The following is a 27,546-nucleotide window of genomic DNA, read 5'->3' as shown; positions in this document are numbered from 1 at the left end:
CAGACCACACCAGTTTTTCGGGAGAGTGGGAGCATCACCAACCTCACTGTTCTCTACGCAGCATGGCTCAGTGGAAAGAGCACGGGCTTGGGAGCCAGAGGTCGTGGGTTCGAATTCCAGCTCTGCCACTTGTCAGCTGTGTGGCTGTGGGCAAGTCACTTCACTTCTCTGTGCCTCAGTTACCTCATCTGGAAAATGGGGATGAAGATTGTGAGCCTCAGGTGGGACAACCTGATTACCTTGTATACCCCAGCGCTTAGAACAGTGCTCTGCACATAGTAAGCGCTTAACAAATACCAACTTATATGTTGCGCTAATGCAATAAAATAATACTGAATGTATTATAATCAATTAATCAATCAATGGTATATATTGAGCACTTGCCGTGTGCAGACCACTTTACTAAGCACCTGCAAGAGTATACTACATATGTGTATGTGTGTGTATATGTTTTTTATATATATAAACAACATATATATGGTATATTTATCATTTCCAGGGCTTTGAACAGTGCTTGGCACATAGTAAGTACTTAATGAATACCACAATTATAAACTTGGGAAATGTTATTTAAAAAATGTCCATCATGAAGGTAGGGATCTCTATCTCTGAACACCTTTGGATGTCTTCAGACCTCTTATCATTAACTTTATTTGGAATTAGTAGTTTCTATTAAGTGATGTTTTCAGAACACGAGAGTCTTCGGGAATAGCTTAGGAATGTAAAACTCGGCAGAGAAGCAAAGTGGCCTAAGAGAAAGATCCTGGGCCTTGACTCCTCCACCTGTGTGCTATGAGAGCTTAGGCAAGACACTTAGCTTTTCTGTGCCTCAGTTTCTCCATCTGTAAAATGGGGATTCAATACTCATTCTCTCTCCTTCAGACTCTGAGCCCCATGTGGTTACAGGGATTGTGTTCTATCTCCCCAAGAGCTTAGTACAGTATTAGGTACCTAGTAAGCACTTAACATATACCAAAATCATTATTATTATTAGGCATATTAGGCACTCACTTGGAAAATGTCAAAGATGACAAAACAATACCCCCTGCACAAAGTGTGCAAGTTACAGTAATGAACCTGCTGTGGACCTCAAGAACTGGTTTTAGGTTAATTTAAGAAATAGTCACTGTTCTCGGCACTGGTTGGTAGATCCCACAGTAGATCCTTTTCTTTTATGGTATTTATTAAGCGCTTTCTATATGTCAAAGCACTGTTCTAAGTATTAGGGTAGAGCTTGGGAATCAGAGGTCATGGGTTCGATTCCCGACTCTGCCACTTGTCAGCTGTGTGACTATGGGCAAGTCAATTAACTTCTCTGTGCCTCAGTTACCTCAACTGTAAAATGGGGATGAAGACGGTGAGCCTCACGTGGGACAACCTGATTACCCTGTATCTACCCCAGCGCTTAGATCAGCGCTTAACAAATACCATTATTAAATTTATCAGGTGGGACCCAGTCCCTGTCCCAGCAAGGGCTCACAGTCAAATAAGAGGGAAAACTGTGCCTCAGTTACCTCATCTGTAAAATGGAGATGAAGACTGTGAGTCCCGTGTGGGACAGAGACTTTGTCCACTCTGGTTGGCTTGTATCCACCCCAGCACTTTGTACAGTACCTGGCACATAGTAAGCACTTAACAAATACCATAATAATTTTAATTATTATTAGTGAATCCCTCTTTACAGTTGAGGAACCTGAAGCACAGAGAAGTTAAATGACCTACCCAAAGTTACCCAGCGGGCATTAGAAGCAGCAGGGCATAGATAGAGCATGGGCCTGGAAGTCAGAAGGTCATGGGTTCTAATTCCCAGCTCCACCACTTGCCTGCTGTGTGACCTTGGGCAAGTCACTTCACATCTCTGTGCATCAGTTATCTGCAAAATGGGGATGGAGACATGGGACAGGAACTGTGTCTAAATCGATTTGCTTGTATCCAACCCCGGTGCTTAGAACAGTGACCGGCACGTAGTAAGAGTTTAACAAATACCATCATTATTATTATTATTACAGCCCCGATCCTTTATCTCCCTGTAGACTGTGAGCTTGCTGTGGGCAGTGAATGTGTCTGTTTGGTGTTATAATGTCCTCACCCAAGAGCTTAGTGCTTTGCACAGAGTGAGCACTCAATAAATATGATTGAATGAATAAATTTATCCTCTAGGACACGCTGCTTCCCAGATCCCCTCAGCAGTATTCTAGCGCACCCAGACATACTTCGGACATGTGCAGACAGAACAGTGCTTTGCACATAGTAAGCGCTTAACGAATACCGGCATCATTATTATTCAGAGCTGTTCTAGAAGAAAAAAAGAACATTGACTAATCAAATTTATTGGGATGCTACTCAACAGCCATTGTTGGGCAGGGATCGTCTCTATCCGTTGCCAAAATGTATTTTCCAAATGCTTAGTACAGAGCTCTGCCCACAATTAACGTTCAATAAATACGACTGACTGAATGAATGAATAAAACCATTCTTCTGGTTACACAAATAAGCTCTACATCAAAGTACAGGGGCTTCAATTTTCTTTATGTGAAAAAATGCTGTCACACAGCTAACGAGGGCATTGAAATGATGTGTCTCTTGGGATATCAGTGTCTTGCCGGTAATGAGTGAAATTCTCTTTCTTTTAAAGAAAAAGACCTTTTTTTCCACAGCTCAGATTTCCCACTCAACGGGATGCTTGGGGGATGGGGCACACGAGCATCCTTGAAACCCCTCAGAGATCTGTTCTGTAGAAAAGCTCAAACGTTCTGATTTTTAAGGTGGAAATCTTCTGCACAATTAGAAAGTGAATAATCTACAAGTCTGAGGTAACTGCAACCCATACTTTTTTATGGTATGTACCAGGCACTGTTCTAAGCGTCGGGGTAGATACAAGCTAATCAGGTTGAACACAGTCGCTGTTCCATACAGGGCTCACAGTCTTAATCCCCATTTTGCCGATGAGGCAACTGAGGCCCAGAGAAGGTCATGCGGCAGACAAGTGACAGAACCAGGATTTACTTCTTGCTGTTTTTTTGTAAATTGAATCCTCACCCCCTGAGTACTTGGTTCCTCCCTCCCCTTCTCTCCCCACATCAATCAATCGTTGGTATTCATTGAGCACTTACTGTGTGCAGAGCACTGTACTATGTACTCGGGAGCATGCAATATAGCAAGAGGGGGAGAGAGACAGAAATCAAACTATGGTGTTTATTGAGCGCTTACTGTGTGCAGAGCACTGTACTAAGCATTTGGGAGAGTCCAATTTAAGTAATAATAATAATGGTATCTGTTAAGCGCTTACTAGGTGCAAAACACTGTTGTAAGCGCTGGGGAGATACAAAGTGATCAGGTGGTCCCAGTGGGGCGGACGGCCTTAGTCCCCATTTTACAGATGAGGTAACTGAGGCACAGAGAAGTAAAGTGACTTGCCCAAAGTCACACAGCTGACAAGTGGTGGAACCGGGATTAGAACCCATGACCTCTGACTCCCAAGCCCGGGCTCTTTCCACCGCGAGTTGGAAGGCACGTTCCCTGTCCATAATGAGTTTGCAGTCTAGGTGACTGCATTCCGGGACTCCGCTTATGGCCAACCCCGGCTTCTAATGCCAGAGTCTTCGGACGGGTGACGGATTAAACAGTTCCTGACAGCGTCCTTTGGGGTGGGAGAGGGGATGGAGGCAAGCTCTCCTCGGTGGGAGGATTGCTTACATACGAGTACGCTCAGACTTGCATGCACGGGCACGCAATTCTGCCCTGGCCTGCTCACTCCGGAGGAAGTGGTACTGACCTGGGAGTCAGAAGAACCTGGGTTCTGATCCCGGCTCGACCACTCGTCTGTTGTGTGACCTTGGGCGACTCACTTAACATCTCTGTGCCTCACTTACTTCATCTTTAAAATGGAGATCGAGATTGGGAGCTCTATGTGGGACAGGGACCGTATCCAACCCGATTATCTCGCATCTACCCCGGCACTTAGTTGCTAAGCGCTTACTATGTGCCAACACTCTTCTAAGCACTGGGGTAGATACAGGTTAATCACAGTCTAATCACAATCACAGTCTAATCTGCACAATTAGAAACTAAATAATCTGCAAGTCTGAGGTAACTTCAACCATATTTATCCTCAGTGTGCAGTGTATATATATCATTATATATTTTCCACTGAGGAGCAGTCGACCTAGTGGATAGAGCACAGGCCTGGGAATCAGAAGGGCCTGGGTTCTGATGCTGGTTCCACCATTTGTCTGCTGTGTGACCGTGGGCAAGTCCCTTTACTTCTCTGTGCCTCAATTCCCTCATCTGTAAAATGGAGATTAAGAGTATGAGCCCTGTGTGGGACAGAGGCTGGGTCCAACCTGATTGGCTTGTATCTACCCCAACATTTGGAACGTAGCCTTAATCTCCATTTTACAGATGAGGTACCTGAGGCCCAGAGAGGTGAGGTGGCTTGCCCGAGGTCAACCGGCCAGACAGGTGACAGTGCCGGGATTAGAACCTAGGTCCTTCTGGCTCCCAGACTGGTGCTCTATCTACTAAGCCATGCTTAGTACAGTGCCTGGCACATAAAAAGCACCTAAAAGTACCACAGTCATTATCATTATTATCATTATTACTATTACTATTATTAAGTGGCTGTCTGCCACCTCTCCCCGTCACTCCTTCCCCCAAGGAAGTATGTACATGTCTTTAAACTCTGCTGCTTCCCCCTCCCTGTAATTTTTATTTTACTCTCTGCCTCCCCTACTTAACTCAGCGTGGCTCAGTGGGAAGACCCCGAGCTTGGGAGTCAGAAGCCATGGGTTCGAATCCCGGCTCTGCCACTTGTCAGCTGTGTGACTGTGGGCAAGTCACTTAACTTCTCTGTGCCTCAGTTACCTCATCTGTAAAATGGGGATGAAGACTGTGAGCCTCACGTGGGACAACCTGATTCCCCTGTATCTACCCCAGCGCTTAGAACAGTGCTCTGCACATAGTAAGCGTTTAAAAAAATACCAACATTATTACTTAACTCAAGAGTCCTTGAAGGCACACAGACTGTCCGCTAACACTATTGTATTCTCTCAAGCGCTTAGTACAGTGCTATGCACTGATTAAGCATTCAAAGACTACTACTGGTCAATGGATCGATTGCAAGGACATTTGAAAGGAAGATGCTTCTCTAATTCAAAAATGTGCTTCGTGGCAATTAAATGGTGAAATAATTCTCCCACCAAAACACACACAACCTTCAACCTTCAGAAGCTGTGAATTAGTATAATTTACATACTGACAGACATGATTATCTTTAGTATGCACAGGGATTTGTAGTAAAAATAAACATCTTCCGGATCCCTTCAGTACTTCTCAGTTTTTCTGCTCTCACTCACATCTCATCTCCACAAGGTAACTCACGCTGCCCTGGATCCTAGCAGTGCTGATTCCCTGCTGGATTTTGCAAGGAAAATACCCTGATTAGTTCAAGTGTTTATCTTTTTTTTTTTTCCTGGTATTTGTTAAGCACTTACTACGTGCCAGGCATTGCTCTAAGTGTTGAGGTAGATACAAACTAATTAAGTTGGACCCAGCCCCTGTCCCATATAGGGCTCACACTCTTAATCTCCATTTTACAGATGAGGGAATTGAGGCGCAGAGAAGTTAAGTGACTTGCCCAAGGTCACACGGCAGACAAATGGTGGAGCCAGCATCAGAACCCAGGTCCTTCTGATTCCCAGGCCTGTGCTCTACCCACTAGGTCCACTGCTCCTCACTGTGCAGTGTATATATATCAATGTATATTTTCCACACTTGCACCCAGTTTTCTGGTTAGGAAAGAATTCAACCTACTAATGATAGAATAGTCTGTCTCTATCTCTCTCTGTCTCTGTTTCTCTCTCTCTCTCCACATCCAACATCCGACATCCTCCCCATTGGCTTTACGCACAGTCAGTTACCTTGCCCCCACTTACCTCACTACTCTCCTCTCCTACTACAACGCAGCCCACACTCTTCCTTTCACTAATGGTAACCTTTTCACTGTACCTAGATCTCATTTATCTCACCCAAATCCTGCCTCTGGCCTAGAACACCCTCCCTCCCCATATCTGACAGACAATTACTCTCCCCACCCTTCAAAGCCTTACTGAAGGCATATCCCGTCCAAGAGGCCTTCCTTGACTAAACCTTTTTCCTTTTTTTCCACTCCCTTCTGCATTTCCCTCACTTGCTCCCTTTATTCATTTCCCCTTCCCAGCCCCACAGTACCTATGTACATATCTGTAATTGATTCATTTATATTAATTTCTGTTTCCCCCTCTAGACTATAACAGATACCATACCATAACAAATGCCCCACTGAGAGCTCACCTCCCCCAAGAGGCCTTCCCAGACTGAGCTACCCCTTTTCCCTCTGCTCCCTCTGCTCCCTCCCCGCCCTCCTCCCTCCCCCTTTCCCCCTTCACCTCCCCTCAGCTAAGCCCCCTTTCCCTCTGCTCCTCCCCCTCTCCCTTCCCCTCCCCTCAGCACTGTGCTCATTTGTATATATTTTTATTACCCTATTTATTTTGTTAATGAGGTGAACATCCCCTTGATTCCATTTATTGCGATTATGTTGTCTTGTTTTTGTCCATCTGTCTCTCCCAATTAGACTGTCAGCCTGTCACTGGGCGGGGATTGTCTCTATCTGTTGCCGAATTGTACATTCCAAGAGCTTAGTTCAGTGCTCCGCACATAGTCACTGCTCAATAAATACTATTGAATGAATGAATGAATAAACTATAATCTTATTATTGGCAGGGAACGTATCTGTTATATTGTATTCTCCCAAGTGGTCAGTATAGTCCTCTGCACACAGTAAGTGCTCAATAAATACGACTAACTGAATGATTGACTCTATCCTGAGACTATTTATGTTTTTATTTATATTAATGTCCGTTTTCCCCTCTAGACTGTAAGCTCATTGTGAGCAGGGAATACTATGTCTGTTTATTGTTTCTCTGAATTCTCCCAAGCACTTAGTAGAGTGCTCAGCACACGGTAAGCACTCGATAAATATGACTGAATGAATAAAATGTCCTGGTCAGAGTCCCCTCTTTGGCAATGCCCAAAAATTGGGATTGCCCATCCCACTCAATTGGCCGATTGGCCTGACACCAATTCATGACTGCTCATGCTCCTTCTAAAGTGCCCTGAATTTCCCACCCAGGCCATTCATTCATTCATTCATTCATTCATTCATTCATTCATTTATTCACTCACTCATTCAATCATATTTATTGAGCATTTACTGTGTGCAGACTATTGAACTAAGCACTTGGAAAGTATAATTCGGGAACAAATAGAGACAATCCCTACCCAACAAGGCCAGTGAGGTTTCACTTATCGGTACCTCAATCAGTTAATTAATGATATTTATTGAGTGCTTACTATATGCAGCACACTGTAATAATAATAATGATGATGGTATTTGTTAAGCACTTACTATGTGCTAGGCACTGTACTAAACACTGGGGTAGATACAAGCAAACGGGGTTGGACACAGTCCCTGTCCCAAGTGGGACTTGCAGTCTCAATCCCCATTTTACAGGTGAGGTAACTGAGGTACAGAGAAGCAAGTCACTGACGTGTGTCAGAGGCGGAATCAGAACCCATGACCATCTAACTCCCAGGTGCTCTATCCACTAGGCAATGTTGATTCTCTGCTTCTCTGTAGGATCCTAGGGGTTTGCAGCACTGATATCACAAAATGCAGAGACACTAAACTCACAGTTCACACACGGTCTCATCACATAGTCTAGGAGGGGAGAGGACCCGTTGGTGGCCTAGAAGAAACAGTATGGGTTTGGGAGTCAGAGGCTGTGGGTTCTAATCCCAGATCTGCCACTTAGCTTTGTGGCCTTGGGCAAATCACTTAACTTCTCTGTGCCACAGTTACCTCATCTGTATAATGGGGTTACGTCTGTGAGCCCCACGTGGGACAACTTGATTACCTTGTATCTACCGCAGGGCTTAGAACAGTGCTTGACACATAGTAAGCACTTAACAAATACCATCATTGTGAGAGCTCCTCGTGGGCAGGGACTGGGACACCTGTATATTTTCCAAGGCCTTAATATAGCACACTGCTTCACTGAATGCTCAATAAATGCTATTTATTATTACTACAATACCATCTTGGCATGGGAAACAACTGTTTTCAAAAAATATAGTACGGTTTCTGTGTAGTGAATAAGAACCCCATACAGCTCCATCAGTGTAAGATTCAGTCCTAACCTGGATGAAAAACCACCTTAATGTCTTGATCAGATTTTACTGAAAAGGTATACATTTGAAATAAGTACATTTTGCCCCACCAAATATTTTACCAAAGAAGGGGCCCATGGAGCTGTACTTCAAAAGTTCTAATTGTTTTTAATGCCTTGTACTAATTAGTGATTTCTCATCAGGAATTAAAGGCTCAATAGAAGAACCCCAAATTCTTTTTAAGGTCTAGGGAATCGTAGAAACTGATCAATCAGTTAATCAATTGATGGTATTTATTGAACACTCACTGTGTGTAGAGACCACTATATTAAGCACTGGGGAGAGTACAATAAAACAGTTGATAGACACTTTCCCTGTCCACAAGGATCTTACTGTTAAATGAGCTTACAGTCTAGTAATTAGTCCTGTCTTCCAAAGAAGGAATAGACAATGTGGGCCAGTGATTTAGAAGCTTAGTCTGTTTGGAATCCTGATTACATCGTGAAAATAAGGATAAAGCCATATATATGTCCATAACTTAAATAAATCACACTAGTCATACTTGAAATTGGGCAGTAGATTTAAAAATATGATAACTCTACTCCTCCTTTCTCTGGCGTGTTATATTTGGATTTTTATGGAAAGCAGTGTTTTGAAGGACCTATGACTGGTTCATTCATTCATTTATTCATTTGGTGGTATTTATTGAGCCCTTCCTGTGTGCAGAGCACTTCATTAAGTGCTTGGGAGAATACAATATAACAATAAACAGACACAGTCCCTGCCCATAGTGAGCTTACAGTCTAGAGGGGGAGACAGATATTAATATAAATAAATAAATTACAGATGGGGCTGATTCTAAAGAACATCCTCCAGGAGGCCTTCCAAGTAATCTTTTATCTCTCCACCCTATTCTCCCTCCCTTCTATGTCACCTAGGCACTTGGATCCATATCCCCTAAAAATAATAATATAACAACTGTGGCATTTGTTAAGCTTTTCTTGCTTGCCAGGCACTGTACTAAGCGCTGGGATGGATTCAAGTAACACAGTCTCTGTCCCACGTGGAGCTCACAGTCTCAATCCCCATTTTACAGATGAAGAAACTGAGGCACAGAGAAGTGGCGTGACCTTTCCAAGGTCACACAGCAGGCAAGTGGCAGAGCTGGGATTAGAACCCATGATCCTCTGACTGCCAGACCTGTGCTCTATCCACTGAGCTATGCTGCTTCTCTGTAAGTATTTTGATACCCACCCCACCCAATCGAGCACTTATATCCATATCTTTATTCTCTGCTGCTCCCCAGACCCCAAATTTATTTGAATGGGTTGTAAGCTCCACGACCCCTCTCAGGGTCACAACTGGAGAGTTTCCAGTACTCCACCAGTCTCGACTCCGGGAGGGAGAGTCAAGCAGAGGCCTGTCCATTCCATTCCTAGCTTGGTCAGTGGCTAGCGAGTGGAAGGCAACCTGCTACAAGTCAGAACTCTCCCATGCTGGGCAGCAGCGACATGGGAGAGAGTTGAGGGCGGACACTCAATTTGACTACGTGAAAGGAGGCGATGGTAAACCACTTCCATAGTTGAATAAGAAAACTGTATGGATACACAGCCAGAACAACTGCAGATGGAGGTGGGGCGTTCCGGGAGAGATGTGCCCGTGGCGTTGTCAGAAAAAGACAATTAAACAAGCTCCACGAGGGCAGAGATCATGTCTACTAACTCTACTGTACTCACCCAAGCACTTAGAATAGCATTCAGCCCAGAGGACCCAAATGATAAATATCACTCATAGACTGAGGGTGGAGAGCACTTAAAAAAAAAAAGAAAAATTAACCACATACATTAACATGAGATATTGCAGTAGTGAAATTGCATATTTGAAATCATACTTTCATTACTTCTTGAATTAGAGCAGCCTAGAAGAATTCACTTCCCATCAAAGTAATTTCTGCTCAATTTTGTGGATTCACCAGGTAAGTATGCCTGTCTCCTCCCCGGGACCTTTATATCAAATATTATAAATTATTTATAATAATAATAATAATAATGTTGGTATTTGTTAAGCGCTTACTATGTGCCGAGCACGTTCTAAGCGCTGGGGTAGACACAGGGGAATCAGGATGTCCCACGTGGGGCTCACGGTCTTAATCCCCATTTGCAGATGAGGTGACTGAGGCACAGAGAAGTGAAGTGACTTGCCCACAGTCACACAGCTGACAAGTGGCAGAGCCGGGATTCGAACTCATGACCTCTGACTCCAAAGCCCGTGCTCTTTCCACTGAGCCACGCTGCTTCTCTATATAAATGTCTGTCTTCCCCTCTAAACTGTAAGCTTGTTGTGGGCAGGGAATGTGTCTCCCAAGTCCAAGAGCTTAGTAGAGTGCTCTGTGCATATTTATCCACTCAATAAATACCATACACAATGTTCTGCACACAGGAGTCTCTGAATAGAAGCTGGTGAAAATGGCAAACTCCGAAAACTCTTCAAGGTCCATTACAGTTCCCTACTGGCCCACCTAATAATAATAATAATAATACCCGTGGTATTTGTTAAGTGCTTACTATGTGCCAGGCACTGTACTAAACACTGGGGTAGATACACGGTAATTGGGTTGGACACAGTCTCTGTCCCACATTGGGCTCACTGTCTTAATCCCCATTTTACAGATGAGGTAACTGAGGCACCAAGGTCACACCATGGACACGTGGCAGAGCCAGGATAAGAACCCAGGTCCTTCTGACTCCCAGGCCCACACTCTACCCATTAGGCAAGACTGCTTCTCCTAGATCACACTGCTTCTCCTAATCAAACTAATTTGCAGTCTAAAACTTGGGAGCAGTTAAACCCTGAGTTAGGTCCAGGTTTTGTCTTCTGGGAACTATTTAGCTAATTTAAATGTAGAGCTTCATTAACCATGACCATCAGGAATTACACATATTGCCAAGCATTATATATGGCATTTGGGAATATACAGTAGAAGAAACAATTATGGTCCCTGCCCTTGAGGATCTTATAATCTCATGGAAGAGAGAAAGAGATTAAGAAAGAAACAGAGATACAGTTTTCTAAGCAAAAATAAGGAATTAAATAGTAATTAAACATATACACTGGGACTAAGGTGACTGATAAGGTGACAAGATGAAGAAGCCGAGAGTCAGATCACCTAGATTCTAATCCCGCCTATGAAGCAATGAGAAGCAGAGTGTCTTAGTGGAAAGAGCATGGGCTTGAGAGTCAGAGGTCGTGGGTTCTAATCCCTGCTCCACCACTTATCAGCTGTGAGACTTTGGACAAGTTGCTTAACTTCTCTGCATCTCAGTTACTTCATCTGTAAAATGGGGATGAAGACTGTGGGACAACCTGATTACCTTGTATCCCCCCAATGCTTAGAATAGTGCTTAGCACATAATAATGATGTTGTTAAGCGCTTACTATGTGCAGAGCACTGATCTAAGCGCTGGGGTAGATACAGGGTCATCAGGTTGTCCCACGTGAGGCTCACTGTCTTCATCCCCATTTTACAGATGAGGTAACTGAGGCACAGAGAAGTTAAGTGACTTGCCCAAAGTCACACAGCTGACAAGTGGCAGAGCCGGGATTCCAACCCATGATCTCTGACCCCTAAGCCTGGGTCTTGCTACTGAGCCACGCTGCTTCAAAGTAAGTGCTTAACGAATACCATTATTATTATTATTGTTATTATTATGACATTTGCCTGCTGTGTGAATTTAGGCCAAACACTTAACTTCCCTGGGCTTCAGTTTCTTCATCTGTAAAAAAGGAATTCAGTACTTGTCCTCCCTCACCTTCATACTATGAACTCCATGTGGTTCGGGGACTGTGTTCCATCTGTTTATAGTCTACCTATCTCAGTGCTTAGTACAATACTAGTCACATAGTAAGCACTAAAAAGTACCACAAGTATTTATTATTTGGAAGGTTGAGGATTAATTTGGGGATGCATCTTGGAAAAAATGACTCTTGGAGGGTTTGAATGTGGCTTGGTATGGCTTTGCTGGGAAAGAGATTCTCAGGTAGGGATAAACATGGAAGAAACGGATCAGAGAGGGGATGGCCAAGAGTGTGATGCAGTTAGAAAGTTAACTTGGGGTGAGCAGAGAGTGCAGGCTGGATTGTAGTGAGAGAGAAGAGCAGATAGGAAGTAAGGACAGAGCTGAGGAGAAGTCATGAAGCCAATGGTCCGATAGTGTTTTTCTTACAATGCAAAGAACTAGCCATTTGAAACCTTTGAGGAGAGGAGTGATGTGTTCAGAAAGGCATTTTAAGAAATCTCTCACTGAGCCCCCTCCTACCCTAAGCTTCTCTCCCCCAAGCACTGAGATGGCTCTCCCATTCTGTTCAGTAGGGCCTACTCAGCTTAAAACTTATCAACTTAATTCTTTCTTTCATTCAGCCAAGAGATTGTCAAAACAAATAATGAAATATTAGTAGAAAAAAAGCATGTTTTCCAGACAGGCAGTTAAAGATGAACAGGAGAACTCCTGCATTATGAAACAATTTGTGTCAAGTACCAAAATGTCTATTATGGAGTAGATCCTGTTGAATAATTTCCTTAGCACTTACGGATAAACACTGCTCTGGGTATTTGTATTGACCATTTCTAATTCTAAATATTTTTGTTGGCCTTCTGCAGTGGTTGCTCATTCACCTCAGCATCGGAAAGAACTCATTACTATCGGTTTTAAAACATTCAATCTACAACCCAGTCTGCACACTCTGCCCTTACACCAACCTATAGACAGCACCTCTGTCTTGGTGTATCTCCCACTGTCTACATCTTCCCTCTCGCCTGGAACTCCCTCCCCTTTCATAATAATAATTATGGTATTCCTTAAGCACTATGTGCCAAGTCCTGTTCTAAGCCCTGGGGTACGTACAGGTAATCAGGTTGGACAAAGTCCCTGCCTCACATGGGGCTCACAGTCTTAATCCCCATTTTACAGATGAGGTAACTGAGGCCAAGAAAAGTGAAGTGACTTGCACACAGCAGACAAGTGGCAGAACTGGTATTAGAAACCACATCCTCTGACTTCCAAACCCGTAATCTTGCTATTAGGCCATGCTGCTTCATAACTGACAGTCTGCAATTCTCCCCACGTTCAAAACCTTATTAAAATTGCATCTCCTCCAAGAGGCTTTCCCTGACTAAGCCCCCATTTTTCCCTCCGTTTCCCCCTTCTTTGTCATCTCTGACCGTGGCTCTGTACCCTTTAAGTGCTGGCTATTCACCTCACAGCACTTATGTACATAGCTGTCTTTGTTGTTGTCTTATGCTGTCGAATCGTGTCCGACCCATAGCGACGCCACGGACACATCTCTCCCAGACCTCCCCACCTCCATCTGCAGTCGCTCTGATAGTGGATCCATAGAGTTTCCTTGGTAAAAATCCAGAAGTGGTTTACCATTGCCTCCTTCCTCTCAGTTAACCGGAGTCTCCGCCCGCGACTGTCTCCTATGCCGCTGCGGCCTGGCACAGGTGAGCTTTGAGTTATAGTGGATTGTCTTCCACTCTCTAGCCACTGCCCAAGCTAGGAATGGAATGGATATGCCTCTGCTTGGTTCTCCCTCCCATAGTCGAGGCTCCTATAGTACTGGAAACTCTCTAGGTGTGACCCTGAGAGGTGGTACATACCTGTAGTTTATTTTAATGTCTGTTTCCTCTTTATACTGTAAGCTTCTTTTGGGCAGAGAACATGTATACCAACTCATTCAATTTTATTTGTATTATACACATTGAATTGTACACATTATACCAACTCATTCAACTCTTTTGCATTGTACTCTCCCAATAGTCCAATCAATCAGTGGCATTTATTGAACACTGCTCCATGCAGAGCACTGTACTAAATGCTTGGGAAAGAACACTAGAGTCGGTAGGCAGGATCCCTGCCCTTTGGAAGTTTATCATCTAGTATGCATGTTTATATATATGATTTTGGTAAAATGTGTAACATCCTCCCCCCCGCGATTAGACTGTAAGTCCGTCAAAGGGCAGGGACCGTCTCTATCTGTTACCGATTTGTACATTCCAAGCGCTTAGTACAGTGTTCTGCACTTAGTAAGCGCTCAGTAAATACTATTGAATGAAATCCTTCAGAGAAATCTGAAGCTCCCTGATAAATTTTAGAAATTCATCCATTGCTACAATACGCCCATCAGAACAAGTGGCCATGGTCAGTTTCAATTACACCCAAATTTTAGCAAGAACAAGACCTATTCAAAGTTGATTAATGCTGAATATACTGAGCTCACTAAACTGAAGTCAGCCTTTTTTGATAGAAGCTAACACAGCTTTTACAGAATGTGAAAATTATCCAATTACGGGCCAGGTTAATTAACTCCCCTTCCCTCTCTGGGATGATTCAGGCAGCACACTGGGCTGCCTTATGAGATGATTTGCATCCTGAGGGTTTTTGTTTAGCCAATTCTGGAAATGATCTCAAGGGATGTACTAATAATTATGGATGTTATTTATACAGAATTCAAATTTATAGGAAGCCTCGCTCATGTCAGTATGTTTGACTTTCAGAACGGCAATCTTCTGTCATAGTTTAGAGATGTTTCAAGGCAATTAGGTAAAATGGAGTAATTATTCATTCAGTTGCATTTATTAAGCACTAACTGTGTGAAGAGTACTGTACTAAGTGCTTGGAAAAGTACAATACAACAATAAATGGTGACATTTTCTGCCTACAGTGAGCTCACATTCTACTGCCCACAGGGGGACCTCATGGCCAATTGGTGGACCAGTCATCCTAAATGGGCTTCTAATCAATCAACCAATTAATAGATCAATTTATTGAGCTCTTACTTTATGCCCATTACTGCACTGATTGCTTTGGGGAGCTAGTTGTGGGTAGGGAATGTGTCTACCAACTCGGTTTTATGGTACTACCCCAGATGCTTAGTACGTTTATTGTTATATCATAATCTTCCAAGCGCTTAGTACACACTGTAAACGCTCAATAAATATGATTGGCTGACTACAGTGCATTGCATACAATAAATGCTCAATAAATATGATTGACTAATAATAATAATGTTGGTATCTGTTAAGCGCTTACTATGTGCCGAGCACTGTTCTAAGCGCTGGGGGAGATACAGGGTAATCAGGTTGTCCCACGTGAGGCTCACAGTTAATCCCCATTTTACAGATGAGGTAACTGAGGCACAGAGAAGTTAAGTGACCTGCCCACAGTCACACAGCTGACAAGTGGCAGAGCCAGGATTCGAGCTCATGACCTCTGACTCCCAAGCCCAAGCTCTTTCCACTGAGTCACGCTGCTTCTCTAGTAGACTTGAATCCTGCCACCAAGGAGCTTACCATATAGTGGAGGAGAAAGACACTAAAATAAAGTACAGACACCCGGAGGAAGTAGAATATATAAGATGATTCCATGAGGGCTAACGGAAGTTGTGAGCACTAAAGTGCATAGACAACACAGCGTGCTCAAGGGTAGTGGAAAACATATACTGGGGAGATTAGAAATTAATCAGGGTAGGTCTTCTGGAGATGGTTTCATAAAGGCTTTAAAGATCCAGAGAGCTGTAGTCTGTAAAATAGGAAGGTGGGTAGAGTTCCAGGTGGAGATGGGGAGTAGGCAAGAGCTAGAGAGCAAGAGAAATGAGAACGAGGCATGACAAGCGGGTGACCTTGAGAGGAAAAAGGAGCAGGAGCTGGGGTTGGTGAGTGAAGAGGGAATAATAAGAGAACTGATAGAGTGCCTTAGGAGCTTCTGAATGTCGAAGAGAGGGATGGGCAGCCATTTGACCTTTTTGAGGAATGGGGAGGCATGTGCCAGTGTTTTAGAAATATAATCGGGGAATGAAGAATGGACTGGAAAGGAGAGAGAATGCTGAGGGGGAAATCAGAGAGGAGGCTGATGCAGTAGTCAAGCCGGGATATGACAAGTGACTGGATCAGACTGGTGGTCATTTGGATGGTGAGGAAGGAGCAAAGATCCTCAACATGTTGTCAAGGAAAAATGAATCCTGAACAAATCCATGTATTTATCATCATACGCTGTGTCCTTTGAGATAGACACTGACCCCATTTGAGATCATTTTCTGAGTAAAATTGTCCAGCAGCTGGGCATCTACCTAGGAGTTATGTGCCCCAGAATCTACATATTTCCATATTTTCCCAGTTTATTAGTAAATCAAGTGTGCAGAGTTATGCATGACTGCTTGCCTTAATTGACTAAGCTAGCCTCCTGTCGGCGAAGGAGATCAGAATAGTACAACAGGATTTCTTTACAAAGCTAGTGCCATATTCTCTTCAAGCTAGAGAAACATACTCGTAATGATCTTTTTTTTCCTGATATTTTCTCTACGGGCTGCATTAGAAACATAAGTAACTGGGTCAGACCAATGACCCTATGCCAGTGTGCTGCTTCTACCGATAATAACTGTGGTGTTCGTTAAGTACCTATTTTGTGCCGAGCATTGGCCCCCAGAGGAACAATGTGACTGAAAATCAATCAATCAGTGGTCAGCTATGTGCAGAGCACTGTACTAAGCGCTTGAGAGAGTACAATGCAACAGAATTAGCAGACATGAATCTCCTAGACATGTAGCCTCTCGTTTGGAGATGTATTATCTAACACCCATAACTCTTCCCTCAGATATTCAACCAAGGTTTTCTCATTCTTGAATAGAGATGAATCCTCTTTGAACCTGTGGATACTGATCATTAAGGAAGATAATATAGAGCAGCATGGCCTAGCAGATAGAGCACAGATCTGGGCATCAGAAGGACCTGAGTTCTAGTCCTACCTCTGCCGTCTGTCTGCTGTGTGACCTTGGGCAAATCACTTCACTTTTCAGTGCCTCAGTTACCTCATCTGTAAAATGGGAGTTAAGAAGCTAAACCCCATGGAGGACAGGGACTGTGACCAACCTGATTAGCTTGCATCCACCCCAGCACTTACTGCAGTGTCTGGCGCATAGTAAGCACTTAACAAATACCATAAAAAATAAACTTCTGGGATCAGAGAAAAAAATAGTCTAATAATCTACTTTAAGGATCTTTGGTCTAACATCATCTAGCACTGACTTTTAATGGCTTAACAGTTATGCATTATTATAGTCGAGGGATATTTTATGCATACTTCTAATTCCTACAGTTTCTAAATTCGTGAGTCATTCACTTAAAGTTAAATTCAATATCGAAAATTTAGTTTTCGTACTAAAATAATCTGACAAAGGCTACCTAAATTCAGCTCCAAATTACACATAATCTGCATGTTTTCTTGAAAATTTATTCACAGGACTATCGGTGTCCCCAGTCCAGGTATCCTGAAAAGTCAGATTGCACTGGGGGTAAGAGAAGAAAAACACAATTTTCTGGCATGAAAAAAAGGCCGCTTCCTCTAGACTGTAAACTCATGGTGGGCGGAGAACGTGTCTACCAACTCTGTTATATTGTGCTCTCTCAAGCACTTAGTACAGTGCTCTGCACACAGTAAGCTCTCGGTGATTGATTGATTCGGAGCTGGGGCTAAAGTGACAGGATTAAGGAAATAATTCTTGCTACTCAGCCTCCTGGACTCTCCACTAATCCATGCAGCAGTATCTCAATAGATGTTCCTTCTAGAAATCCACCTTTCCACCTGTTCCTCCGACCTCATCGTTTTACGACTTAGCAAAGCACTTGTCCCCTCCTTCCTTCCCTCCCTGACTTCCATCTTCAACTGTTCACTCTCCAATGGCTTCTTCCCCACTGCTTTCAAACAAACGTAGCCTATAGCCTCCCTGGACCCCATGGCTCCATCCAGGTTTCATCCCATCTCCCTCCTACTGTTCCTCTCCAAACTCCTTGAGTGAGTTGTCTCCACCCACTGTCAGTCCTTGACCACCTCTATCTTGTTTGAGAAGCAGCATGACACAGTGGAAAGAGCACGGGCTGGGAAGTCAGAGATTATGGGTTCAAATCCCGGCTCTGCCGCTTGTCAGCTGTGTGACTGTGGGTAAGTCACTTAACTTATCTGTGCCTCAGTTACCTCATCTGTAAAATGGGGATTAAGACTGTGAGCCCCAAGTGGGACAACCTGATCTCCCTGTATCCTCCCCAGCACTTAGAACAGTGCTTTGCACATCGTAAGCGTTTAACAAATGCCATCATTATTATCATTGTTTCTAGACCCATCACTACATAGAAACTTCATTCTCCAAGGTAATCAGTGATCACCTTCTTGTCAAATCCAATGGCTTCTACTTCATCCTAATCCTCCTCGACCTCTCAGCTGCCTTCGAGCTATCGGCCATCCCCTTCTCCTGGAAACATTATCCAACCTTGGCTTCCTCCCCTGGTTCTTCTCCTATTTCTCTGGTGGCTTCTTCTCATTCTCTTTCTTGGGTTCCTCCTCTACCTTACTGTGGAAGTCCCTCAAGGCTCAGTTCTTTTGTTCTTCTGCTCTTCATCTACACTTTACTCCCTTGGAGAACTCATTCACTCCCATGGTTTAGAATACCATCTCTATGTGGATGATTCCCAAATCTACATCTCCAGCTCTGATCTCTCTCCTCTGCAGTCTCTCATTTCCCACTACTTTCAAGATATCTCTGCCTGGGTGTCCTGCCGACACCTCAAACTTAACATGTCCAGATCAGAACTCCTCATCTTCCCACACAAACCCCGTCATCCTCCTGACTTTTATTGCCATTGTTCTTGTCTGTCCGTCTCCCCCGATTAGACCGTAAGCCCGTCAAACGGCAGGGACCGTCTCTATCTGTTGCCGACTTGTTCATTCCAAGCGCTTAGTACAGTGCTCTGCACATAGTAAGCGCTCAATAAATACTATTGACTTTCCCATCACTGTAGACAGCACCACCATCCTCCCTCTGCGTCACAAGTCCATAAACATCTCATTCAACCCACATATTCAATCTGTCACTAAATCCTGTTGGTTCAATCTTCACAACATTCCTAAAATCTGTATTTTCCTCTCCATCCAAACTGCTACCATGTTAATCTGTGCACCTAAACTAACCCTGCTTGACTGCTGAATCAATCTCTTTGCTGACCTCCTTGCCTCCTGTCTCTACCCATTCCAGTCCATACATTCCAGTCCATACTTCACTAGGCTGCGTGCACCATTTTTCTCTATATACCTGTTCAGGTTTCCCACTCAAGAACCTCCGGTGGTTGTCCATCCACCTCTGCACAAAACAGAAGCTCTTTACATCAGCTTTAAAGCTCTCAATCTCCTTGCCTCCTCTTATTTTATCTCACTGATTTCTTACTGCAACCCAGCCCGTGCACTTCACTCCTCTAATGCCAACCTACTCATTGTACCTCGATCTCGTCTATCTCAACCTCCAACCGCTCACCCACGTCCTGCTCCTAGTCTGGAACGCCCTCCTTCTTCATATCCAAAAAACAATTATACCGTCCCCCACTTCAAAGCCTTACTGAAGGCACATCTCCTCCAAGATATCTTCCTAATTAAGCCCACATTTCCTCTTTGCCCACTCCCTTCTGGGTCACTCTAGCACTTGGATTTGCTCCCTTTATTCACCCCTCCTTCAGCCCCACAGCACTAATGTGTATATATATATATATAAATATATATATAATATTGTATGATACAATGTAAGCAATTTATTTATATTAATGTCTGTATCCCCTTCTAGACTGCAAGTTTGTATGGATAGGGAGCATGTATGACTATGTTATACTGTACTCTCCTAGGCATTTAGTATCGTGCTCTATACACCGTAAACACTCAGTAAATCTGATTGATTGATAGCGTATGAATCCAAGAGCAAGGGTGATGCAGAGGGGAGATGGATTAGGGGAAATGAGGGCTTAGCTGGGGAAGGCCTCTTGGAGGAGATGTGATTTGAATAAGGCTTTGAAGGTGGAGGGAGTGATGGTCTGTGGGATATGACAGGGAAGGGAGTTCCAGGCATGAGGCAGGATGTGGGCAAGGGCTTGGCAGCAAGATCGAGGTATAGTGAGTAGGTTGGCACTAGAGGAGCAAAGTGAGTGTGCTGTGTTTCCAGGGCACATCTGAGTTTTTTTATTGAACAATAAACAAATATAACATGCCGAGGGAACCTTTAATAATAAATATTCATCATCGAAACAAACTAATCCTTGTAAAATGAAGTAGCGTGCACTATAAAGAGAGTAAGTCAGAGGCAGATAGCTTCTGTATAAGGATTACATCCTCACCACTATGAAGAAAGCTCAGTTTCGGGTGAGTATCAGAGGACTTAAGTCTGAGGTAATGAACTCCAGACCTGTACCGGGAGTTTACTGCTGATAAGTTCATTTTCTTCTTTATTTACACTGTCACACTTTAATATCTCAATATTCTAATTAATCATTTACATAGGCTGACAAATCTTTTAACTAAGATCATTTCTAATTTTTCATGGTATTTGTTAAGTCCTATGTGCCAGGCACTATATTAAGGTAGATACAAGCTAATCAGGTTTGACATAGTCCATGTCCCATCTGAGACTCAGTCTTAATCCCCATTTTATAGATGAGGTAACTGAGGCTCAAAGAAGTTAAGTGACTTGCCCAAGGTCACACAGCAGACAGGTGGAGGAGCGGGAATTAGAACCTCGGTCTTTCTGACTCCCAGGGCCCTTGTTTCATTCTCTAAGCAATGTTGCTTTTTCCGTCCTCTCAGACTGAAAGCACACTGTGGGCAGGGGACGTGTCTGCCAACTCTCAGTTACAGTGTTCTGCACACAGCACTCAGTAAATATGATTGATTCATGATGTAGGACTGGCAAAAATATTTTTTTTACAGTGACAATTTTAGAGATGAGAAAAGGAAGTGATTGGGGGAGTTTCTTTTGCGAACCTCCTGAGAAATCCCTGTGTGCTGCTTAGAATCTCTCTCTAGCCTGGGTTCCAGAAAGCGTTGCCGACTTTAGACTGAGTTTCATTCAGTTTTAGTTGTTGGGAAATACAAATTTTCTTTGTGGATCCAAGATTTATGCACCTTTGAGGTTTGGGGAAGGAAAAGGACAAAACATTCAATAATAGAGTAGTGGTATTTGTTAAGCACTTACTACATGCTAAGCGACATACTATTTCAGTAGCTACAACCTAACGAATCAATGGCATTTATTGTGCATTTACTGTGTGCCAAGCACTGTGCTGGGTGGTTGGGAGACTATATATCAGAGTCGGTAGACCTGATTCCTGTCCTCAAGTGCTTACAATCTACTGGAATCATATTGGACGCAATTCCATCTTACACAGGGTTCACAGTCTAAAGGGAAGGGAGAATAGATATTTAATCTCCATTTTAGAGATGAGGAAATTGAGACACAAGAAAGTTAGGTAACTTGCCCAAGGGCACACAGCAAGGAAGTGGGGGGAGCTGGGATTAGAACCCAGATCCTCTGACTCCCGGCCTGTCCTTTTTCCACTGCGCAACAGTGCTTCTCTCAGGTTTTCTCTGCTTCTTAGAGGTTTTAACAGAGAAATTCTAAATGGAAACATTTTTGTTTTCAGATGACATTTTGTTTATAATTGTTTCTGTTTTCTCTGTATCTGAACTCTCTCAGAGGAACCTTGTCAAGATTGTTTATTTTCTATCTACCCCATTGTTTAGCATAATACCAGAGACTATGAGGTATGTGAATGTGTGTGTGTGAGAGAGAGATAATAATAATTATGGTACTTGTTGAGTGCTTACTACATGGAAGCACTGTTCTAAATGCTGGGGTAGATACAAGTGAATCAGGTTGGACACAGAACCAGTACCGGGCATGGGGCTCTCAATCTTAATCCCCATTTTCCAGATGAGGTAACTGAGGCCCAGAGAAGTGAAGTGGCTTGCCCAAGGTCACACAGCAGACAGGTGGCCGAGGCAGAATTATGACTCCCAGGCCCATGCTCTATCCATTAAGCCATTCGGATTCTGTGTATGTGTGAGATTTGTAAAATTCCTGTAAAGCATGATACATTTAAAGTAAATGAAGACAGACAGCAGTAGAAAAAAATGAGAAAGAAGAGACAGAGCAAAGGCAGAGGTTTATTTTAATATAAAGAGGGAGGAAAGATGTTTTCAGACAAAATGAAATTGAGAATAGTGGAGTACAAAGGGGAAAAGATGGTATTTTGTGGTCAGATGGTTAGTTTTTTCAAAGCCTTGGAAGAAAACAACTTACAGTCATGGTGAAGATAATGGCTTTTGGGCTACAGAGATTTTGAATGACAGATTTTTAAATAATTTTCTCTTTATATTGATGATGTCATACAGTCATCTGTTTTCTAGAATTAGACATGTTCTTCAAAGTTAGCACATGTAAATCTCTGCAGTCTCTGATTATTTGGTAGTGCAAGACACCAATAATCCACAGGTATTCTTGTCTGCTCCAACTGTCTAGTTCAATGTAGTAATTTGGAATATACCCTCTGAAACATGCAAGTAAACTGGGTGGATAGTGAAAAGGTAGGAGTAAAAAACAAATGTGTCACAAGGGGTAGCCTTCCAATCACTGAACTGGCTGAAAAGCTATTTATGGTCCTGCATAATAATAATAATAATAATAATAATAATGATGGCATTTGTTAAGTGCTTACTATGTGCAAAGCACTGTTCTAAGCACTGGGGAGGATACAAGGTGATCAGGTTGTCCCACGTGGGCTCACAGTCTTAATCCCCATTTTACAGATGAGGTAACTGAGGCACAGAGAAGTTAAGTGATTTGCCCAAAGTCACAAGCGGCTGAGCCGGGATTTGAACTCATGACCTCTGACTCCCAAGCCCGTGCTGTTTCCACTGAGCCAAGCTGTGAGCCCGTTACTGGGCAGGGATTGTCTCTATCTGTTGCTGAATTGTACATTACAAGTGCTTAGTACAATGCTCTGCACATAGTAAATGCTCAATAAATACTATTGAATGAATGAATGACACATGCTTGTCATAACTCTGTGACCCTCTAAAATAGCCTTCTTTCAATTATGCTACCCTGCAAAATTAGCTGGCAATAAAATGATATTCTACATCTGTTTCTCAAAAATGAATTGATGAAATATTTAGATGTAAAAGGTATTTCTCAAAGAAACATTTGTACTCCGGATATTTCCATCCAAACGTTGCAATGTAAAAGGGTTTATGTTTAATTAGGTTAGTTTAGTGCTCTCATCGTCCTCTGTTGTTTTCAAAACCAGGCTACTCCTTATCATTTATGAATTTAGCCAAGCACATAAAAAACAACTCAACATGCACAAATGATCACATTGTCATTTTAGCAATTTTAGGAAAAAAGAGTAGACCTAGAAAATGGACCATTAGGTGCAATACAAATTATTAACTATTAGACAGCACATACACTTAAACAAATTCAAATAAAGACTAACTGAAAAGCTTCATACATATGCACTGGCATGATACAATACCAGCGATTAAACATTTAACTAGTTCCTAGTTCCCAGAGTATAATTGGTACATTATACTGTGCAAATAGCATCAAATTGTAACATTCCCAGGTTTGATATAAATACATATATTAGAGTTTAATATTCAAGTTTAGTGGGATGCCTTTGATACTATTTTAAAAATAACCAAATGCATTTCTAGTGCTTAGCATACTTAAATGACAATTCATATTTTTACAGTAGTTGTTGCATATCTGCAATGCAGTACTACTAAATTTCATTATCAGCAAAGATGTGCCATAATATGGTTGACACAATTAAGCAAAAATATTCAGCCGATAAAATTCTGCCATTCATTTTAAAATGGAATGTCTTCCCTGGACTTTTTCGGAAAGACTCAATAAAATCACATTTTTAGGGTGTGTTTTATATGTCAGAATGAGTTCAGTTTGGTTCAGTTTGTAGGTTTAAAAGGAGTCTATTAGAAAATTATGGTTAGTCCAGTATCCAGTGACAGAGTAGGATTAAAAACAGCTTCCATGTGACATCAAAAAGTATCAGAAAAGTATCCAACCAAACTACATCAGGGAATGGTTTCTTTGGAATATAAGCAAGTAAAATGAGAAGCAGTGATGCTTAGTGGATAGAACATGGTCCTGGGAGTCAGAAGAACCTGAGTTCTAATCCTGGCTCTGCTCTGTGACCTTGGGCAAGTCATTTAACTTCTCTGTGCCTCAGTGACCTCATCTGTAAAATGGGGATTAAGACTGTGAGCCCCAGGTGGTACAGAGACTGTTTCCAATCTGATTAACTTGTATTTAACCCAGTGCTTAGTACAGTGCCTGGCACATAGTAAGTGCTTAAAAAATGCCATTTAAAAAATCCCCCCCAAACCTAGGACCCAATTATCTTCCCAATTTACAAAGTAAAGAAGGTACTATGGGAGGATCATGAGGTCTTTCAGGAAGCGGCATGGCCTAGTGGCTAGAGAACAGGCCTGAGAGTCAGAAGGACCTGAGTTGAATCTCAACACCACCACTTGCCCATTGGGTAAACTTCTCTGATACTTTTTGATGTCATATGGGAGATGTTTTTAATCCTACTCTGTCACTGGATACTGGACTAACCATAATTTTCTAACAGACTCATTTTAAACCTACAAATTGAACCAAACAGAATTTATTCTGACATATAAAACACACCCTAAAAATGTAATTTTATTGGGTCTTTCAGAAACTTCCCTGGGCCTCCGTTACCTCATCTGTAAAAGGGGGATTCAAACTGTGAGTCCTATTTGGGACAGGGACTTTATCCAACCTGATTAGTTTGTACCTACCTTAATGCTTAGTACAGTGATTGACACGGAGGAAGTGCTTAAAACTTTCCACAATTACTTTGATTATTATCACTAGGAGGCAGTCTGGATAGAGTCATTGGGTGTGTCTGGCTGTGACTACGCAGCGTGCAAAGCGCTCTATTAAGTCCCTAAATAACCTTTATGACTCGTGTAAAAATGGAGAGTGGAAATGGGGATCCAATTTAGATTTTCGCTGCCTTCCCTTCATTTCTGAACTCTACTTCTACTGAGATCTGCTCTTCACTTGGCCTGTCCAGTGGGTTTTATTTTACACCATCCTGATCCATCCTATTATCTACCGTGGTCTGAAAGAGTTAGCTCTTCTCAGGAACTACCTAATGTCCTATCACCAAGTAAATTTAAGCTCTGGGAGAATCGACCTTTCTAACTTCAACATAGGCCTCAACATGTCATGAAGGATGGATCAGAATGGTGTAAAATAAAATCCTCAGGACAGGACAAGTGAAGAGCAAATCTCAGTAGAAGTAGAGTTCAGAAATGAAGGAAAGGCAGCAAAAATCTAAATTGGATCCCCCTTTCCACTCTCCATTTTTACACGAGTCACAAAGGTTACTTAGGCACTTAATAGAGTGCTTTGCACACAGTAATTGCCCAACAAATACCACTGATTATTTACCATAAGCAGATGCCCTCTTTTTTGTTGCTAGAAGGACAGCCAGAGCTCCTGACAAGTAAAGTGGGAAAAATAATTTTGTCTTGGAAAACTATAAAAATGAAATTATATGTATACATGAAGTCTTAGTCATTTATTGAAAATAGCCTTTAAAATTCTATATAGTTAATCTATTTCACACTTTCCCTTTCTACAAACTAGCTCTCCGACTTAAACAAGGCATCTTCCAGTGTGTTTCAATCATAATCTTAAATTCTGCAAAGCTCACTCACTAATAGTCTTCTTGGTCACCCCACTCAACGGCCGGTTCATCATCCATTCGCAGAACGAGGTAAGAGAGAAGCTGAAAGAGATTCTGCCAAAATAACAAAGACACATAAAAGGAGAAGTCGCTTACATCTATCTCACAGTGTTCGCCGGCAAAATTGACGTCACAGATGCACTGATATCTGTTGAGCAGGTTCTGACACAAGGCTCCATTCAGACAGGGGTCAGAGTTGCATTCGTCAATATCCTTGTCGCATCTGAAAAGTAAAGGAAAACCACTCGATAGGGTTTTGAAGATGAAAGAGAAATGGACTTTTTCACTCTTCTCCTAGAGCAACAGAATAGCACCACTGCATAAACAAGACTTGTCACCTGAAAAACTCCTCTTTCTGCTGTCTTGGCAAATTTAGATACAAAATCCGATGTCTTCAAGTGACCAAAGGCGTGTCCGCCATGAGAACGAGTAAGCTGAGAAGCAGCATGGTCTAGTGGATAGAGCAGGGGCCTTGGAGTCAGAAGGACCCGAGTTCTAATCCCAGCCCTGCCCCTTGTCTTCTGTGTAACCTTGGACAAGTCACTTCACTTCCCTGTTCCTCGGTTCCCTCATCTGCGTTATGAGGATTAAGACTACGAGTCCTATGTGGGTTAGGGACCGTTTCCAACCTTATTACTTTGTTTCTACCCCAGTGCTTAGATCAGTGCCTGGCACATAGTAAGGATTTAACGAGTACCATAACAACAACAAAAAGCTGACAACATGCAGAATGAAAATATAGGGCAAAGTTAAAACAGAGTTCAACACAGAGAGGGTTATTGTCAATCATTTCCATTTATTAAAGATACATGAGAATTGTAAGGGAGTTGGAAGTGTTGTTCTTTAGCATTTAGGCTACTAAAAATCAACTACTGTCAATATTCTAGTGTTTTTACTTTACAGTATGGCTTAGGGGAGAGAAGCCTGGGGATCAGAAGAAGCTGGGTTCTAATCCTGTCTCTTCCACTTTGCTGTCTGATCTTGGGCAAAATCACTTACCTTTTCTGGGCCTCAGTTCCTTCATCTGCAAATTGTGATTTAGTATTTGTTCTCCCTTCTAATAATGTTGGTATTTGTTAAGCGCTTACTATGTGCAGAGCACTGTTCTAAGCGCTGGGGGAGATAGAGGGTCATCAGGTTGTCCCACGTGAGCCTCACAGTCTTCATCCCGATTTTACAGGTGAGGTAACTGAGGCACAGAGAAGTGAAGTGACTTGCCCACAGTCAGCTGACAAGTGGCAGAGCCAGGATTCGAACCCATGACCTCTGACTCCCAAGCCCGGGCGCTTTCCACTGAGCCACGCTACTTCTCAAAGACTGTGAGCCCTACGTGGGACCTGATTATCTTGTATCTACCCCAGGGTTTATTACAATCCTTGGCACATAGTAAGCGCTTAACAAATACCATTATTCTTCTTATTATTATCATTATTACTTTCAGGTAGCTAACCAGTTTATGGCTTCAACAACTACTTGTACGTGGATGATTCTCAAACTGTTTATTCAGCTTATCAACCCGGAACTCTCACCACCTCTACCGTCCCCTTCTACAGTCGTTTCCATGGTGGTTGGCATATTTTTGCATTGCAAAACGTGAGGCAAAATCCTTAAAGATGATATGCCAAACAAGTGGTTTTTAATGGCTACTGTTGGATCGTATCGCAGTTTAAATT

The 27,546-nt window shown here is 42.6% G+C and overlaps 1 protein-coding gene and 1 non-coding gene across 3 annotated transcripts in view; one reads left to right on the top strand and one right to left on the bottom strand.

Annotated features, from left to right (window-relative positions):
• The window catches only part of CRB1 (crumbs cell polarity complex component 1), a 175,365-nt gene that overhangs the window by 25,280 nt on the left and 122,539 nt on the right, over nucleotides 1–27,546 (bottom strand). For both annotated transcript variants that reach the window (XM_029064005.2, XM_029064006.2), the window contains one exon: nucleotides 25,970–26,096. In XM_029064005.2, coding sequence (XP_028919838.1) covers nucleotides 25,970–26,096 — 127 coding nt within the window. The remainder of the gene's footprint in view (nucleotides 1–25,969; nucleotides 26,097–27,546) is intronic.
• Nucleotides 9,549–9,686, top strand: LOC114811648. The gene has a single exon (XR_003759344.1). It is a non-coding gene; the product is annotated as a small nucleolar RNA SNORA7 (small nucleolar RNA).

The sequence above is a fragment of the Ornithorhynchus anatinus genome, chromosome 4, assembly GCF_004115215.2.
Source record: "Ornithorhynchus anatinus isolate Pmale09 chromosome 4, mOrnAna1.pri.v4, whole genome shotgun sequence".
NCBI classification, from domain to species: domain Eukaryota; kingdom Metazoa; phylum Chordata; class Mammalia; order Monotremata; family Ornithorhynchidae; genus Ornithorhynchus; species Ornithorhynchus anatinus.
This window is presented reverse-complemented; position numbering and strand designations above follow the sequence as displayed.